This window comes from Oncorhynchus tshawytscha, linkage group LG03 (assembly GCF_018296145.1).
Source record: "Oncorhynchus tshawytscha isolate Ot180627B linkage group LG03, Otsh_v2.0, whole genome shotgun sequence".
Lineage (NCBI taxonomy): Eukaryota > Metazoa > Chordata > Actinopteri > Salmoniformes > Salmonidae > Oncorhynchus > Oncorhynchus tshawytscha.
In genome coordinates, this window is record NC_056431.1 from 63,614,897 (window position 1) to 63,630,857 (window position 15,961).

The window sequence follows — 15,961 nt, forward strand, 5'->3', positions numbered from 1 at the left end:
ACTCATGTTTCACTAACACATCCTTAAAAACACATCTTCACTCAAAAGTGCTCAGTACGTCCTGATCTATGATTCATAACCTTCAGTTAGGGTCACATCTGATAATTTACAAAAGTTGGAACCTTTCAAGATGTAAACTTAGCAGAACTCTTACGTAACTAACAGAAAAGGTTGTACATATTTGAAACTTTTAAAAGTGTTGTTTATGTGTCGTTTCTCATCTCTTTACTTTCCAACAGGTGTATCCGTGAGCATCTCCACCTTCAGCCTGGTTGCCATAGCGATCGAGCGCTACAGCGCCATCTGCAACCCGCTGAAATCGCGGGCGTGGCAGACCCGTTCCCATGCCTACCGGGTGATCGCCGCCACCTGGTTCCTGTCCTTCATGATCATGACCCCCTACCCCGTGTTCAGCCACCTGAAGCATGTTCCCCTAAAGGACAACATCACCATCGCACGCATGTGTCGCCACATCTGGCCCTATCCGGAGGTGGAGCAGGCCTGGTGAGTGTGTGTGTGGGGGGGAGGTGGTGTGTGGGGGTGAGGTTGAAGTGTGTGTGTGTGTGTGTGTGTACGGGTGGGTGTGTGTGTGTGGGGGTGAGGTTGTGTAAGAAGTGTGTTTGTGTGTAAGGGTGGGTGGGTGTGTGTGGGAGGTGAGGTTGAAGTGTGTGTGTGTGTGTGTGTGTGTGTGTGTGTGTGTGTGTGTGTGTGTGTGTGTGTGTGTGTGTGTGTGTGTGTGTACGGGTAGGTGGGTGTGTGTGGGGGTGAGGTTGTGTATGAAGTGTGTGTGTGTAAGGGTGGGTGTGTTTGGGGGTGAGGTTGTGTATGAAGCGTGTGTGTGTAAGGGTGGGTGTGTGTGTGTGTGGGGATGAGGTTGTGTATGAAGTGTGTGTGTGTAAGGGTGTGTGGGTGTGTGTGGGAGGTGAGGTTGAAGTGTGTGTGTGTGTGTGTGTGTGTGTGTGTGTGTGTGTGTGTGTGTGTGTGTGGGTAGGTGGGTGTGTGTGGGGGTGAGGTTGTGTATGAAGTGTGTGTGTGTAAGGGTGGGTGTGTTTGGGGGTGAGGTTGTGTATGAAGCGTGTGTGTGTAAGGGTGGGTGTGTGTGTGTGTGGGGATGAGGTTGTGTATGAAGTGTGTGTGTGTAAGGGTGTGTGTGTGTGTGTGTGTGTGGGGTGAGGTTGTGTATGAAGCGTGTGGGTGTGTGTGTGTGGGGGTGAGGTTGTGTATGAAGTGTGTGTGTGTAAGGGTGGGTGTGTGTGTGGGGGTGAGGTTGTGTATGAAGCGTGTGTGTGTAAGGGTGGGTGTGTGTGTGGGGGGGTGAGGTTGTGTATGAAGTGTGTGTGTGTAAGGGTGGGTGTGTGTGTGGGGGTGAGGTTGTGTATGAAGCGTGTGTGTGTAAGGGTGGGTGTGTGTGTGGGGGTGAGGTTGTGTATGAAGTGTGTGTGTGTAAGGGTGGGTGTGTGTGTGGGGGTGAGGTTGTGTATGAAGCGTGTGTGTGTAAGGGTGGGTGTGTGTGTGGGGGTGAGGTTGTGTATGAAGCGTGTGTGTGTAAGGGTGGGTGTGTGTGTGGGGGGGTGAGGTTGTGTATGAAGTGTGTGTGTGTGTAAGGGTGGGTGGGTGTTAATTCCTCTCATCTTACTTTTTGCTTAGTGCTGTTGTCCTAATACTGCATTTTAGGGGGTTTGGTTGGAATTGTGATAACGAACAAAATAAAATCTGTCTACACCTATACATTAGGGTGATGATACAGCAGTGTTGTTTTTGCATACTCATTAGAATATAAACACATTACTAAAATGGGTGCAACAGCAAAATAAGGTGTAACTTTCCACTAAAACAAGCTTTAGGTTTGATGTAGACTTCTCCAGGGAGAAAACACTGGCTGTAGCTGTAATGCGGCTCAGTCATTTTTCTTTCATGTTGGTACCACGCACGCACGCACGCACACACACACACACACACACACACAAACACATTCCTGAGGTTCTCCAGAAAACTAAAGTAAAAGTGAGAGAGACAGCTTGGAGGGAGGAGCAACGCCTGAAAAGGTTTGTTTACTTTTTATTTGGCTCTTTCTCTTCAAAGCAGCTCATCACTCTCCTCTACCTCCAACAGTGATAACTCCTCTCCTCTACCTCCACCAGTGATAACTCCTCTCCTCTACCTCCACCAGTGAGAACTCCTCTCCTCTACCTCCACCAGTGATAACTCCTCTCCTCTATCTCCACCAGTGATAACTCCTCTCCTCTACCTCCACCAGTGATAACTCCTCTCCTCTATCTCCACCAGTGATAACTCCTCTCCTCTATCTCCACCAGTGATAACTCCTCTCCTCTATCTCCACCAGTGATAACTCCTCTCCTCTACCTCCACCAGTGATAACTCCTCTCCTCTATCTCCACCAGTGATAACTCCTCTCCTCTATCTCCACCAGTGATAACTCCTCTCCTCTATCTCCACCAGTGATAACTCCTCTCCTCTACCTCCACCAGTGATAACTCCTCTTTCCTCTATCTCCACCAGTGACAACTACTATCCTATATCTCCACCAGTGATTCCATCCTCTCCTCTATCTCCATCAGTGATATCTCCTCTCTCCTCTATCTCCACCAGTGATACCTCCTCTCTCCTCTATCTCCATCAGTGATACATCCTCTCTCCTCTATCTCCATCAGTGATACCTCCTCTCTCCTCTATCTCCACCAGTGATACCTCCTCTCTCCTCTATCTCCACCAGTGGTAACTCCTCTCATCTATCTCCACCAGTGATAACTCCTCTCCTCTATCTCCACCAGTAATACCTCCTCTCTCCTCTATCTCCACAAGTGATAACTCCTCTCTCCTCTATCTCCACCAGTGATACCTCCTCTCTCCTCTATCTCCATCAGTGATACCTCCTCTCTCCTCTATCTCCATCAGTGATACCTCCTCTCTCCTCTATCTCCACCAGTGATACCTCCTCTCTCCTCTATCTCCACCAGTGGTAACTCCTCTCGTCTATCTCCACCAGTGATAACTCCTCTCCTCTATCTCCACCAGTGATATCTCCACCAGTGGTAACTCCTCTCCTCTACCTCCACCAGTGATAACTCCTCTCCTCTATCTCCACCAGTGATACCTCCTCTCCTCTATCTCCACCAGTGATAACTCCTCTCTCCTCTATCTCCATCAGTGATAACTCCTCTCTCCTCTATCTCCACCAGTGGTAACTCCTCTCGTCTATCTCCACCAGTGATAACTCCTCTCCTCTATCTCCACCAGTGATATCTCCACCAGTGGTAACTCCTCTCCTCTACCTCCACCAGTGATAACTCCTCTCTCCTCTATCTCCACCAGTGACAACTACTATCCTATATCTCCACCAGTGATACCTCCTCTCTCCTCTATCTCCATCAGTGATAACTCCTCTCTCCTCTATCTCCACCAGTGATACCTCCTCTCTCCTCTATCTCCATCAGTGATACCTCCTCTCTCCTCTATCTCCATCAGTGATACCTCTTCTCTCCTCTATCTCCACCAGTGATACCTCCTCTCTCCTCTATCTCCACCAGTGGTAACTCCTGTCATCTATCTCCACCAGTGATAACTCCTCTCCTCTATCTCCACCAGTGATACCTCCTCTCTCCTCTATCTCCACCAGTGATACCTCCTCTCTCCTCTATCTCCATCAGTGATACCTCCTCTCTCCTCTATCTCCATCAGTGATACCTCATCTCTCCTCTATCTCCACCAGTGATACCTCCTCTCTCCTCTATCTCCACCAGTGGTAACTCCTCTCGTCTATCTCCACCAGTGATAACTCCTCTCCTCTATCTCCACCAGTGATATCTCCACCAGTGGTAACTCCTCTCCTCTACCTCCACCAGTGATAACTCCTCTCCTCTATCTCCACCAGTGATACCTCCTCTCCTCTATCTCCACCAGTGATAACTCCTCTCTCCTCTATCTCCACCAGTGACAACTACTATCCTATATCTCCACCAGTGATACCTCCTCTCCTCTATCCCCACGAGTGATACCTCCTCTCTCCTCTATCTCCATCAGTGATAACTCCTCTATCTCCACCAGTGATACCTCCTCTCTCCTCTATCTCCACCAGTGATAACTCCTCTCTCCTCTATCTCCACCAGTGACAACTACTATCCTATATCTCCACCAGTGATACCTCCTCTCTCCTCTATCTCCATCAGTGATAACTTCTCTCTCCTCTATCTCCACCAGTGATACCTCCTCTCTCCTCTATCTCCATCAGTGATACCTCCTCTCTCCTCTATCTCCATCAGTGATACCTCCTCTCTCCTCTATCTCCACCAGTGATACCTCCTCTCTCCTCTATCTCCACCAGTGGTAACTCCTCTCATCTATCTCCACCAGTGATAACTCCTCTCCTCTATCTCCACCAGTGATACCTCCTCTCTCCTCTATCTCCACAAGTGATAACTCCTCTCTCCTCTATCTCCACCAGTGATACCTCCTCTCTCCTCTATCTCCATCAGTGATACCTCCTCTCTCCTCTATCTCCATCAGTGATACCTCCTCTCTCCTCTATCTCCACCAGTGATACCTCCTCTCTCCTCTATCTCCACCAGTGGTAACTCCTCTCATCTATCTCCACCAGTGATAACTCCACTCCTCTATCTCCACCAGTGATAACTCCTCTCCTCTATCTCCACCAGTGATAACTCCTCTCCTCTATCTCCACCAGTGATAACTCCTCTCCTCTACCTCCACCAGTGATAACTCCTCTCCTCTATCTCCACCAGTGATAACTCCTCTCCTATATCTCCACCAGTGATACCTCCTCTCTCCTCTATCTCCACCAGTGATAACTCCTCTCCTCTATCTCCACCAGTGATACCTCCTCTCTCCTCTATCTCCACAAGTGATAACTCCTATCATCTATCTCCACCAGTGATAACTCCTCTCCTCTATCTCCACCAGTGATACCTCCTCTCTCCTCCATCTCCACAAGTAATAACTCCTCTCTCCTCTATCTCCACCAGTGATACCTCCTCTCTCCTCTATCTCCACCAGTGATACCTCCTCTCTCCTCTATCTCCACCAGTGATACCTCCTCTCCTCTATCTCCAACAGTGATACCTCCTCTCATCTATCTCCACCAGTGATAACTCCTCTCTATATCTCCACCAGTGACAACTCCTCTTCTCTATCTCCACCAGTGACAACTCCTCTCCTATAGCTCCACCAGTGATACCTCCTCTCCTCTATCTCCAACAGTGATACCTCCTCTCGTCTATCTCCACCAGTGATAACTCCTCTCCTATATCTCCACCAGTGATACCTCCTCTCCTCTATCTCCACCAGTGATAACTCCTCTCCTCTATCTCCACCAGTGATACCTCCTCTCTCCTCTATCTCCACCAGTGATACCTCATCTCTCCTCTATTTCCACCAGTAATACATCCCCTCTCCTCTATCTCCACCAGTGATAACTCCTCTCCTCTATCTCTACTAGTGATACCTCCTCTCTCCTCTATCTCCACCAGTGATACCTACTCCCCCCTCTATTTCCACCAGTAATACATCCCCTCTCTTCTATCTCCACCAGTGATAACTCCTCTCCTCTATCTCCACCAGTGATACCTCCTCTCCTCTATCTCCACCAGTGATAACTCCTCTCCTATATCTCCACCAGTAATACATCCCCTCTCCTCTATCTCCACCAGTGATACCTCCTCTCTCCTCTATCTCCACCAGTGATACCTCCTCCATCCTCTATTTCCACCAGTGATACCTCCTCTCTCCTCTATCTCCACCAGTGATACCTACTCCCCCCTCTATTTCCACCAGTGATACCTCCTTCTCCTCTATCTCCACCAGTGATAACTCCTCTCCTATATCTCCACCAGTGACAACTCCTCTCCTCTATCTCCACCAGTGACAACTCCTCTCCTATATCTCCACCAGTGATACCTCCTCTCCTCTATCTCCACCAGTGATACCTCCTCTCCTCTATCTCCACCAGTGGTAACTCCTCTCCTCTAACTCCACCAGTGATAACTCCTATCCTCTATCTCCACCAGTGATACCTCCTCTCTCCTCTATCTCCACCAGTGATTCGTCCTCTCCTCTATCTCCACCAGTAATTCATCCTCTCTCCTCTATCTCCACCAGTAATTCCTCCTCTCTCCTCTATCTCCACCAGTAATTCCTCCTCTCTCCTCTATCTCCACCAGTAATTCATCCTCTCTCCTCTAGCTCCACCAGTAATTCCTCCTCTCTCCTCTATCTACAACAGTAATACCTCCTCTCTATTCTATCTCCACCAGTAATTCCTCCTCTCTCCTCTATCTCCACCAGTAATTCCTCCTCTCTCCTCTATCTCCAACAGTAATACCTCCTCTCTATTCTGTCTCCACCAGTAATTCCTCCTCTCTCCTCTATCTCCACCAGTAATTCCTCCTCTCTCCTCTATCTCCACCAGTAATTCCTCCTCTCTCCTCTATCTCCAACAGTAATTCCACCTCTCTCCTCTATCTCCACCAGTAGTACCTCTCTAATATCTACCTCTTCTTCTCCCGCCTCTTTATAGCCCCCTCTTTGCGTCCTCATCTCTCCGTCTGTCCGTCCGTCTGCTTGTCAGTCAGCTCGTCCCTCCTTCTGTCCGCCTCTGTTTCTCTCTCTCTGTCGCTCTCTCTCTCCTTATCCCCCATCCCCTCTCTCTGAGGCCCTGACATAGAACAACCTAACCTGTAAATGCCAGCTTGTTATGTTACAGGGCTCATTGTAATGACTGGAATGGAAATTATGGAACGTAGTCAAAGATGTGGTTTCATTATGTTTGATACCATTCCATTTATTCTATTCCAGCCATTACATTGAGCTCTTCCAATTCAATTCAATTCAAGGGCTTTATTGGCATGGGAAACATGTGTTAACATTGCCAAAGCAAGTGAGGTAGATAATATATAAAGTGAGTATATAAAGTGAAATAAACAATACAAAATTAACAGTAAACATTGCACATACAGAAGTTTCAAAACAATAAAGACATTACAAATGTCATATTATATATATACAGTGTTTTAACAATGTACAAATGGTAAAGGACACAAGATAAAATAAATAAGCATAAATATGGGTTGTATTTACAATGGTGTGTGTTCTTCACTGGTTGCCCTTTTCTCGTGGCAACAGGTCACAAATCTTGCTGCTGTGATGGCACACTGTGGAATTTCACCCAGTAGATATGGGAGTTTATCAAAATTGGATTTGTTTTCAAATTCTTTGTGGATCTGTATAATCTGAGGGAAATATGTCTCTCTAATATGGTCATACATTGGGCAGGAGGTTAGGAAGTGCAGCTCAGTTTCCACCTCATTTTGTGGGCAGTGAGCACATAGCCTGGCATAGTTAAAGTGGCTAGTGATACATGTATTACATAAGGATGCAGTCGATGATATAGAGTACAGTATCAACGTATGCATATGAGATGAACAATGTAGGGTAAGTAACATTATATAAGGTAGCATTGTTTAAAGTGGCTAGTGATATATTTACATCATTTCCCATCAATTCCCATGATTAAAGTGGCTGGAGTAGAGTCAGTGTCATTGACAGTGTGTTGGCAGTAGCCACTCAATGTTAGTGGTGGCTGTTTAACAGTCTGATGGCCTTGAGATAGAAGCTGTTTTTCAGTCTCTCGGTCCCAGCTTTGATGCACCTGAACTGACCTCGCCTTCTGGATGACAGCGGGGTGAACAGGCAGTGGCTCGGGTGGTTGATGTCCTTGATGATCTTTATGGCCTTCCTGTAGCATCGGGTGGTGTAGGTGTCCTGGAGGGCAGGTAGTTTGCCCCCGGTGATGCGTTGTGCAGACCTCACTACCCTCTGGAGAGCCTTACGGTTGAGGGCGGTGCAGTTGCCATACCAGGCGGTGATACAGCCCGCCAGGATGCTCTCGATTGTGCATCTGTAGAAGTTTGTGAGTGCTTTTGGTGACAAGCCGAATTTCTTCAGCCTCCTGAGGTTGAAGAGGCGCTGCTGCGCCTTCCTCACGATGCTGTCTGTGTGAGTGGACCAATTCAGTTTGTCTGTGATGTGTATGCCGAGGAACTTAAAACTTGCTACCCTCTCCACTACTGTTCCATCGATGTGGATAGGGGGGTGTTCCCTCTGCTGTTTCCTGAAGTCCACAATCATCTCCTTAGTTTTGTTGACGTTGAGTGTGAGGTTATTTTCCTGACACCACACTCCGAGGGCCCTCACCTCCTCCCTGTAGGCCGTATCGTCGTTGTTGGTAATCAAGCCTACCACTGTTGTATCGTCCGCAAACTTGATGATTGAGTTGGAGGCGTGCATGGCCACGCAGTCGTGGGTGAACAGGGAGTACAGGTGAGGGCTCAGAACGCACCCTTGTGGGGCCCCAGTGTTGAGGATCAGCGGGGAGGAGATGTTGTTGCCTACCCTCACCACCTGGGGGCAGCCCGTCAGGAAGTCCAGTACCCAGTTGCACAGGGCGGGGTCGAGACCCAGGGTCTCGAGCTTGATGACGAGCTTGGAGGGTACTATGGTGTTGAATGCCGAGCTGTAGTCGATGAACAGCATTCTCACATAGGTATTCCTCTTGTCCAGATGGGTTAGGGCAGTGTGCAGTGTGGTTGAGATTGCATCGTCTGTGGACCTATTTGGGCGGTAAGCAAATTGGAGTGGGTCAAGGGTGTCAGGTAGGGTGGAGGTGATATGGTCCTTGACTAGTCTCTCAAAGCACTTCATGATGACGGATGTGAGTGCTACGGGGCGGTAGTCGTTTAGCTCAGTTACCTTAGCTTTCTTGGGAACAGGAACAATGGTGGCCCTCTTGAAGCATGTGGGAACAGCAGACTGGTATAGGGATTGATTGAATATGTCCGTAAACACACCGGCCAGCTGGTCTGCGCATGCTCTGAGGGCGCGGCTGGGGATGCCGTCTGGGCCTGCAGCCTTGCGAGGGTTAACACGTTTAAATGTCTTACTCACTTCGGCTGCAGTGGAGAGACCGCATGTTTCCGTTGCAGGCCGTGTCAGTGGCACTGTATTGTCCTCAAAGCGGGCAAAAAAGTTATTTAGTCTGCCTGGGAGCAAGACATCCTGGTCCGTGACTGGGCTGGGTTTCTTCCTGTAGTCCGTGATTGACTGTAGACCCTGCCACATACCTCTTGTGTCTGAGCCGTTGAATTGAGATTCTACTTTGTCTCTGTACTGGCGCTTAGCTTGTTTGATAGCCTTGCGGAGGGAATAGCTGCACTGTTTGTATTCAGTCATGTTACCAGACACCTTGCCCTGATTAAAAGCAGTGGTTCGTGCCTTCAGTTTCACACGAATGCTGCCATCAATCCACGGTTTCTGGTTAGGGAATGTTTTAATCGTTGCTATGGGAACGACATCTTCAACGCACGTTCTAATGAACTCGCACACCGTATCAGCGTATTCGTCAATGTTGTTGTCTGACGCAATACGAAACATCTCCCAGTCCACGTGATGGAAGCAGTCTTGGAGTGTGGAGTCAGCTTGGTCGGATCAGCGTTGGACAGACCTCAGCGTGGGAGCTTCTTGTTTTAGTTTCTGTCTGTAGGCAGGGATCAACAAAATGGAGTCGTGGTCAGCTTTTCCGAAAGCTCATCTCCATTTTGGATAGATAATTCATCGTGTTGTTGTTTGTTTAGTGTTTTCCAATTTTCCCAGAAGTGGTTAGAGTCTATGGATTCTTCAATTACATTGAGCTGATTTATGACATGCTGTTCCTTCTTTTTCCGTAGTGTATTTCTGTATTGTTTTAGTGATTCACCATAGTGAAGGCGTAGACTCAGGTTTTCCGGGTCTCTATGTTTTTGGTTGGACAGGTTTCTCAATTTTTTTCTTAGATTTTTGCATTCTTCATCAAACCATTTGTCATTATTGTTAATTTTCTTCGGTTTTCTATTTGAGATTTTTAGATTTGATAGGGAAACTGAGAGGTCAAATATACTGTGAAGATTTTCTACTGCCAAGTTTACACCTTCACTATTACAGTGGAAAGTTTTACCCAGGACATTGTCTAAAAGGGATTGAATTTGTTGTTGCCTAATTGTTTTTTGGTAGGTTTCCAAACTGCATTCCTTCCATCTATAGCATTTCTTAATGTTACTCAGTTCCTTTGGCTTTGATGCCTCATGATTGAGTATTGCTCTGTTTAAGTAGACTGTGATTTTGCTGTGGTCTGATAGGGGTGTCAGTGGCCTGACTGTGAACGCTCTGAGAGACTCTGGGTTGAGGTCAGTGATAAAGTAGTCTACAGTACTACTGCCAAGAGATGAGCTATAGGTGTACCTACCATAGGAGTCCCCTCGAAGCCTACGATTGACTATGTACATACCCAGCGTGCGACAGTGCTGCAGGAGTTGTGACCCGTTTTTGTTGGTTGTGTTGTCATAGTTGTGCCTAGGGGGGCATATGTGGGAGGGAATGCTGTCACCTCCAGGCAGGTGTTTGTCCCCCTGTGTGCTGAGGGTGTCAGGTTCTTGTCCGGTTCTGGCATTTAGGTCGCCACAGACTAGTACATGTCCCTGGGCCTGGAAATGATTGATTTCCCCCTCCAGGATGGAGAAGCTGTCTTCATTAAAGTATGGGGATTCTAGTGGGGGGATACAGGTAGCACACAGGAGGACATTTTTCTCTGTTAGGATAATTTCCTTTTGAATTTCTAGCCAAATGTAGAATGTTCCGGTTTTGATTAATTTAATGGAGTGAGTTAGGTCTGCTCTATACCAAATTAGCATACCCCCTGAGTCCCTTCCCTGTTTCACACCTGGTAGTTTGGTGGATGGGACTACCAGCTCTCTGTAACCTAGAGGGCAACCAGTGGGTCCGTCTCCTCTATACCAGGTTTCTTGCAGGAGGACAATGTCTGTTCTTTGGTGAAGTCTGGGTTTCTGCTCTTTAGGCCAAAGGCAGATGACCTCAGGCCTTGGATATTCCAGGATGATATAGTGAAGGCTTTTTGTTCCATAGAGTGTCCAATGTTCTTGGTCGTGGTTTGTCCTCAGGCCAGTAAGTGTGAGCAGAGCCTGCTGGGCATCTGGTAAATGCCATTGGCTAGGGCGAGTGTGAGAGTGGGGGTTGGGCTGTTTGCCCGCTCACTACCTGGGCGTATGTGTGGCTTCCATGTTGAGGCCCTCTTTGCGGGGGTGGGGTGCATGGGGTGGGCAGGAGTGGCATAGGTCTGATCTGAGGGGGCCTAAATGGGGTGTGGGCATGGTTGACGTGGGGGTGTTGATTGGTTGGGGTGGGGGTGTGGATGTGTCTGGGGGTGCTGTGGTCTGGATGTAATTCCTCTTGGCGTGGGTCCTCTATGTGTAGGTCCAGGGGGGGGTCCTGCAGGTCTGGGAGGGTGTCTCGCTGGTCTGGGTGGGGTGTTTATTGATCTGTTGCTCCTGTGTGAAGTGTTGGGGATACGTTTGAGAGTGATGTCCTTTAGAGTTCGGGCAAAGGTGGGCACTGCTGCCTTGTAGAGGTGGACCTGGTCATAGAGGCTGTTCAAGTCCAGGGTGGAGTGGTGGGCCAGGAAAACATTTGGTTTGAGGCACAGTCACGAGAAATACTTGCGTTTACCCGCTCTATTGTGGCAGGGTAGAAGTCTTTTCGTGGTAGCAGGGTGTAGATAACCACTTGTGCGTTGGGGAAAGTAGAAGAAGCCTTTTCAATCACTCCCTTCAGTGCTGTGGCCACCCTTTCCTGCTGTGCTCTCAGGTCGTTTGTGCCTGTGTGTATTATTATGTGGCTAGGTGAGCCTAGTTGGTCCTCAGACAGAAGGTCGAGGGCGCGCTGGGTGTTTGGACACCAGAGTTTAGACACACTGTGTTTGGGAAAAAGTTTATTTTCTTCTATATATTTCCCATTTGAGTCCATAAGTAGTACAATCTGTGTCTTGTGTTTGTCCTCAGTGGGTGTGGGGGGGTTATCAGAAGGGCTATCAGGGTGGCTGACAGGGGGGTGCTCAGAGGGGGTGAGTGCCGCTGGGCTTGGGGTTCTTCATTTGTCTGTTCTGCTGCGATGTCGACTCTATGGTCAGGGTCTGGTGTGGACTGTTCTGCTGTGGTGTCGAGACTTTTGTCGGGTGCTGAGGTGGGCTGTTCTGCTGGCTTCTCTGTGGGGGTGCCACCTCTCTAGTGGGTTGTTCTCTGTCACACGCCGTCCCCCTCAACCTCTCCTCCGTCCCTCTCACCCCTCTACTCCATCCCCCTCAACCTCTCCTCCGTCCCTCTCACCCCTCTACTCCATCCCCCTCAACCTCTCCTCCACCAGCAGTCTGATCCTCTCCTCTTGTGCTCTGTTCTTCTCCTGATAATGCTCTTTCTCCTGTTGAAGTTGTCTCACCACTGTCCAGAGTGCAGATATGTCTCTCTCCACCTCCAGGATTCCGGGTCTGGTTAAGGGGGTGTGGTTGTGCTGGACTGTTGTCTGGGTCTGTGCTGACTGAAGTGTAATCACCTGCTGTTCCAGCTCCACCTGCCTTACCTCCAGCTGGGTGAATTTGTCCTTCATTTCAATGAGGGAGTGGTAATCTGTGCTGGGAGGTTGACTCTCCGCTGGGGGCTGCTTGTCTGTGGGGTTACATAATGAAGAGGTCTGGTCTGACCCGCTCGGGGTGGGGGTGTCTTTATCAAGGGAGAGCTTCTCCTGCTGGGCTAATTCTTTGATTAGGTGAAAGTCCAGCTGAAACTGTTTGGGGTTACCCTGTACCATTACTGTTCTGGACTTATAGATATTTATATTACCTGACTCAGAGTCCTCGTTATCAAGTATTCTGAGTTTCCACCCCTCGTTAACCCCCCCTCTCTTATCAAAGGGGTAGTGTGCTAATATAGGACTGTGCCATGCCAGGGGATGGTTTGTGTGGAAGATAAGGTTGCTGATGTTCCCATTTTTGTAATGTCTCTTGATTTTCCACAAGGAGCTTCATTTTGTAATCTTTTCTTGCCTTATCATTCTTTACATGCACAGGGTACTGTATTTTAATTACCTCTGAACAGCGGGAGGCAGCTTCTAAGGCCTCTCCATTTGGTTGGGGTAGACTGTGTGACTCTCCTGCCATTGTTGGGCTAATGGGCTTTGACACCTCTCACTTGACACGTCAGTGCTAGTTGAAGCTGAATCAAGCTTGGCAGAATTATGTTAGAATTCAGTCCTTATAAAGTAATGTTGTGTATTTTTCTTCTTGGCTTTTGGAAATAAAATATAGTTTCAGACTAAACATTACTCACTCAGTTCCAGGTTGGGATGGTGTTTTCAGGTTTCTGTTGTTTTCCAGAGAATTTGCTGTATAGAGTAATAATCCTTGGTAGTTCCGTAATTCCGTCCAAAATCAGGTTGTAGGTTTTAAGTTTTGATTTGAAGTAGGGGTTATGTTGTAGAGGGTAGAATCCAGTATTTGTTCCTGACAAAAAATCCAAGTTTATCTAACTCCTAATCTATATTTTTTAAGAAAATGCTGAAAAATGGAGGAGCTCATCTGATCCTGACCTCTGCTCTGCTCCCCTTCCTCCTATAGCTCCTTCCACCAGCCTACTCCGCTGTAGTCAGACATCCATTTGACATCATTATTGAGATTAATTAAATGCACGAAACGTACTCTCTTTACCCTCTCTTTCACTCTCCAAAGGGTTCAATAATGAGTTACAAAAGCAAGTTAAAACACTTGTAGGAACCAAACAGATAAAGAGACAGTTCCAAGGAAGAATGGATGCACATAACTATTCTAATCTAACTATGTCACTATTCTAATCTCCTACAGGCTCTCTTATGATTGTGGAATATTGTTCTAATAGCCATGGTGCCTCTAAACAATTTCAATGGACTATCAAGGACATAATTCATGTGGCTTTAGCCAGAGAGCTAATTTAATTCAAACTATTTATATTCCTAATCGACTAGCTCAATGTCCCTGTTAACATATTTAATACTTTTCGATTACCCGTTCCACATATTTTGTCCTCCACGACGACTAAATAGAATAACAGCATTGTGGTGGAATGTCTTCTACACTGGGTATCAACCATTATTGTCTCCAGCCGTTGGACCACAGCAAAGATATTGAAGAATTGAAGATCCCCATCTCTGGTTTGCACCTTCTAACCCAATGTCTATTTGACTTCCTCTGCCTAACCTCTTTCTGGAAGTCTCCTGTGAGAGCGAGCCCTTTTCTCCTATGCTCTCTCTATGCTCCTTGAAGAAGCTGGCCTCGGGAACAGATCTAGGATCAGAGTAGTCACCAAACATCCTAACCTTAACCATCTCAAGAGGGGTAAGGCACAACATACCTTGGATTAGTGTCTAAGGTCAATTTGTTAAACCCACTTCCTGTGTGTGTCCCAGGAACATGATGTTGCTGCTTACGCTCTTTGTTGTTCCGGGGGTGGTGATGATTGTGGCCTATGGACTCATCTCCAGAGAGCTGTACCGGGGAATCCAGTTTGAGATGGTTCAGAAGACATCATCCCCCGGTGAGACCTACATTACTGTTATTTAATTATTCACACATTTATTTACATCTTGCAGTGGAGAGGTTAGTAAGAAGATGTTAGAATGCTGAATTGGAATGAACTTTGAGTACTAGAATAAATAGTTATCATCCAGTTACTGCCCAGTAGTGTTTCCCAGATGTTTGAATTCTGAACCAGATTATTAGGATTTGGGCTGTCTCTTTTCTGTGGTCACACAGAATGAACATTTCATTAGCATTTCAATCATGTTAATGTGTTGCAGGTTAGAGCAACGTAACCTTTAGTCAGTGTGGAAGTGAGTAGCTGGAAGGATCTGATATATGGAGTATATCTGCTGCTGATGGCTGTAGACCTTCACCATCTGTCTGTCCAATATGAGAGAGGGAGGGATGGAGAGAGAAACAGAGGGGTAGTGATATGGAGGAAGAGAGAAACAGAGGGAACATTAGCCCTCAGATGAGAGATGTGACTCAGGTTTTTGGTGATGCGCCTCCTCTAAAATACATCTGTGACCCAGGGTTGTGTGGCTCATCATGGCTAAATTTAGATATATGGGGTGTTGAATGGATCATAAATATTTGTGACCGTCTGAAATTATTAGTTACAAAACCTAATTGATCTGACCCCTCCTCACAGTTTTGGACCTCTACTTGCCTGCGAAGTAAATCCTCTGTCATCTTCTTTGCCCCGCCCCCTCAGGTCTAAAGAACGGTCTGACCACCACCGGGGCTTGCGGCAGCGACGACGGTGATGGATGCTACGTCCAGCTCGCCAAGCGACCGCGCTCCATGGAGATGTCCACTCTGACATCATCGACGGCAACCGCGTCCAAATTGGAGCGTCCCCGCTGCAACACCTCGGAGGCCAAGCTCTTGGCCAAGAAGCGCGTGATCCGGATGCTGGTGGTGATTGTTGCTCTGTTCTTCCTGTGCTGGTTGCCCCTCTACTGCGCCAACACCTGGAAGGCTTTCCACCCTGTCTCTGCCCGCCGTGCCCTCTCTGGTGCCCCCATCTCCTTCATCCACCTCCTGTCCTACACCTCGGCCTGTGTCAACCCCATCACCTACTGCTTCATGAACACACGCTTCCGCACTGCGCTGCTCGCCACCTTCGCCTGCTGCTGCCGCCCGCCCTGCCGACACAGACGCCACGGGCTGCGGGATGGAGAGGAGGACGCCATGGCTATGGGGGTGTCCATGTCCAAATTTAGTTACACCACGGTCAGCACTATGGGGACGTGCTGAGGGAGGAACCATTGACTGACTGGGGGACGAGGGGGACATGGGGGGACAAGGGGGACATGGGGGGAAACCAGAGAGATATGTTATGTCATTCGTATAGGGAAACTGTTAACCTGTGGATGGTAGGTATGGGGAGATGCACCCACGGGCTATAGGGAAACCAACGCCTGACCATTACTGCAACGCTAATGTCAAGGCAGCCAATGGGGTCAGAGAGATAGTTAGATATGTCTATCTGAAGGG

General features: G+C 48.0%; 1 protein-coding gene across 2 annotated transcripts in view; it reads left to right on the forward strand.

Moving 5' to 3' along the window:
- LOC112241278 (cholecystokinin receptor-like) overlaps positions 1-15,744 on the forward strand; it is a 74,576-nt gene extending 58,832 nt beyond the window's left edge. For both annotated transcript variants that reach the window (XM_024409414.2, XM_024409420.2), the window contains 3 exons: positions 240-504; positions 14,350-14,477; positions 15,177-15,744. In XM_024409414.2, the coding sequence (XP_024265182.1) occupies positions 240-504; positions 14,350-14,477; positions 15,177-15,721 (938 nt within the window). In that variant the 3' untranslated portion in view covers positions 15,722-15,744. The remainder of the gene's footprint in view (positions 1-239; positions 505-14,349; positions 14,478-15,176) is intronic.
- The last annotated feature ends 217 nt before the right edge of the window (positions 15,745-15,961 follow it).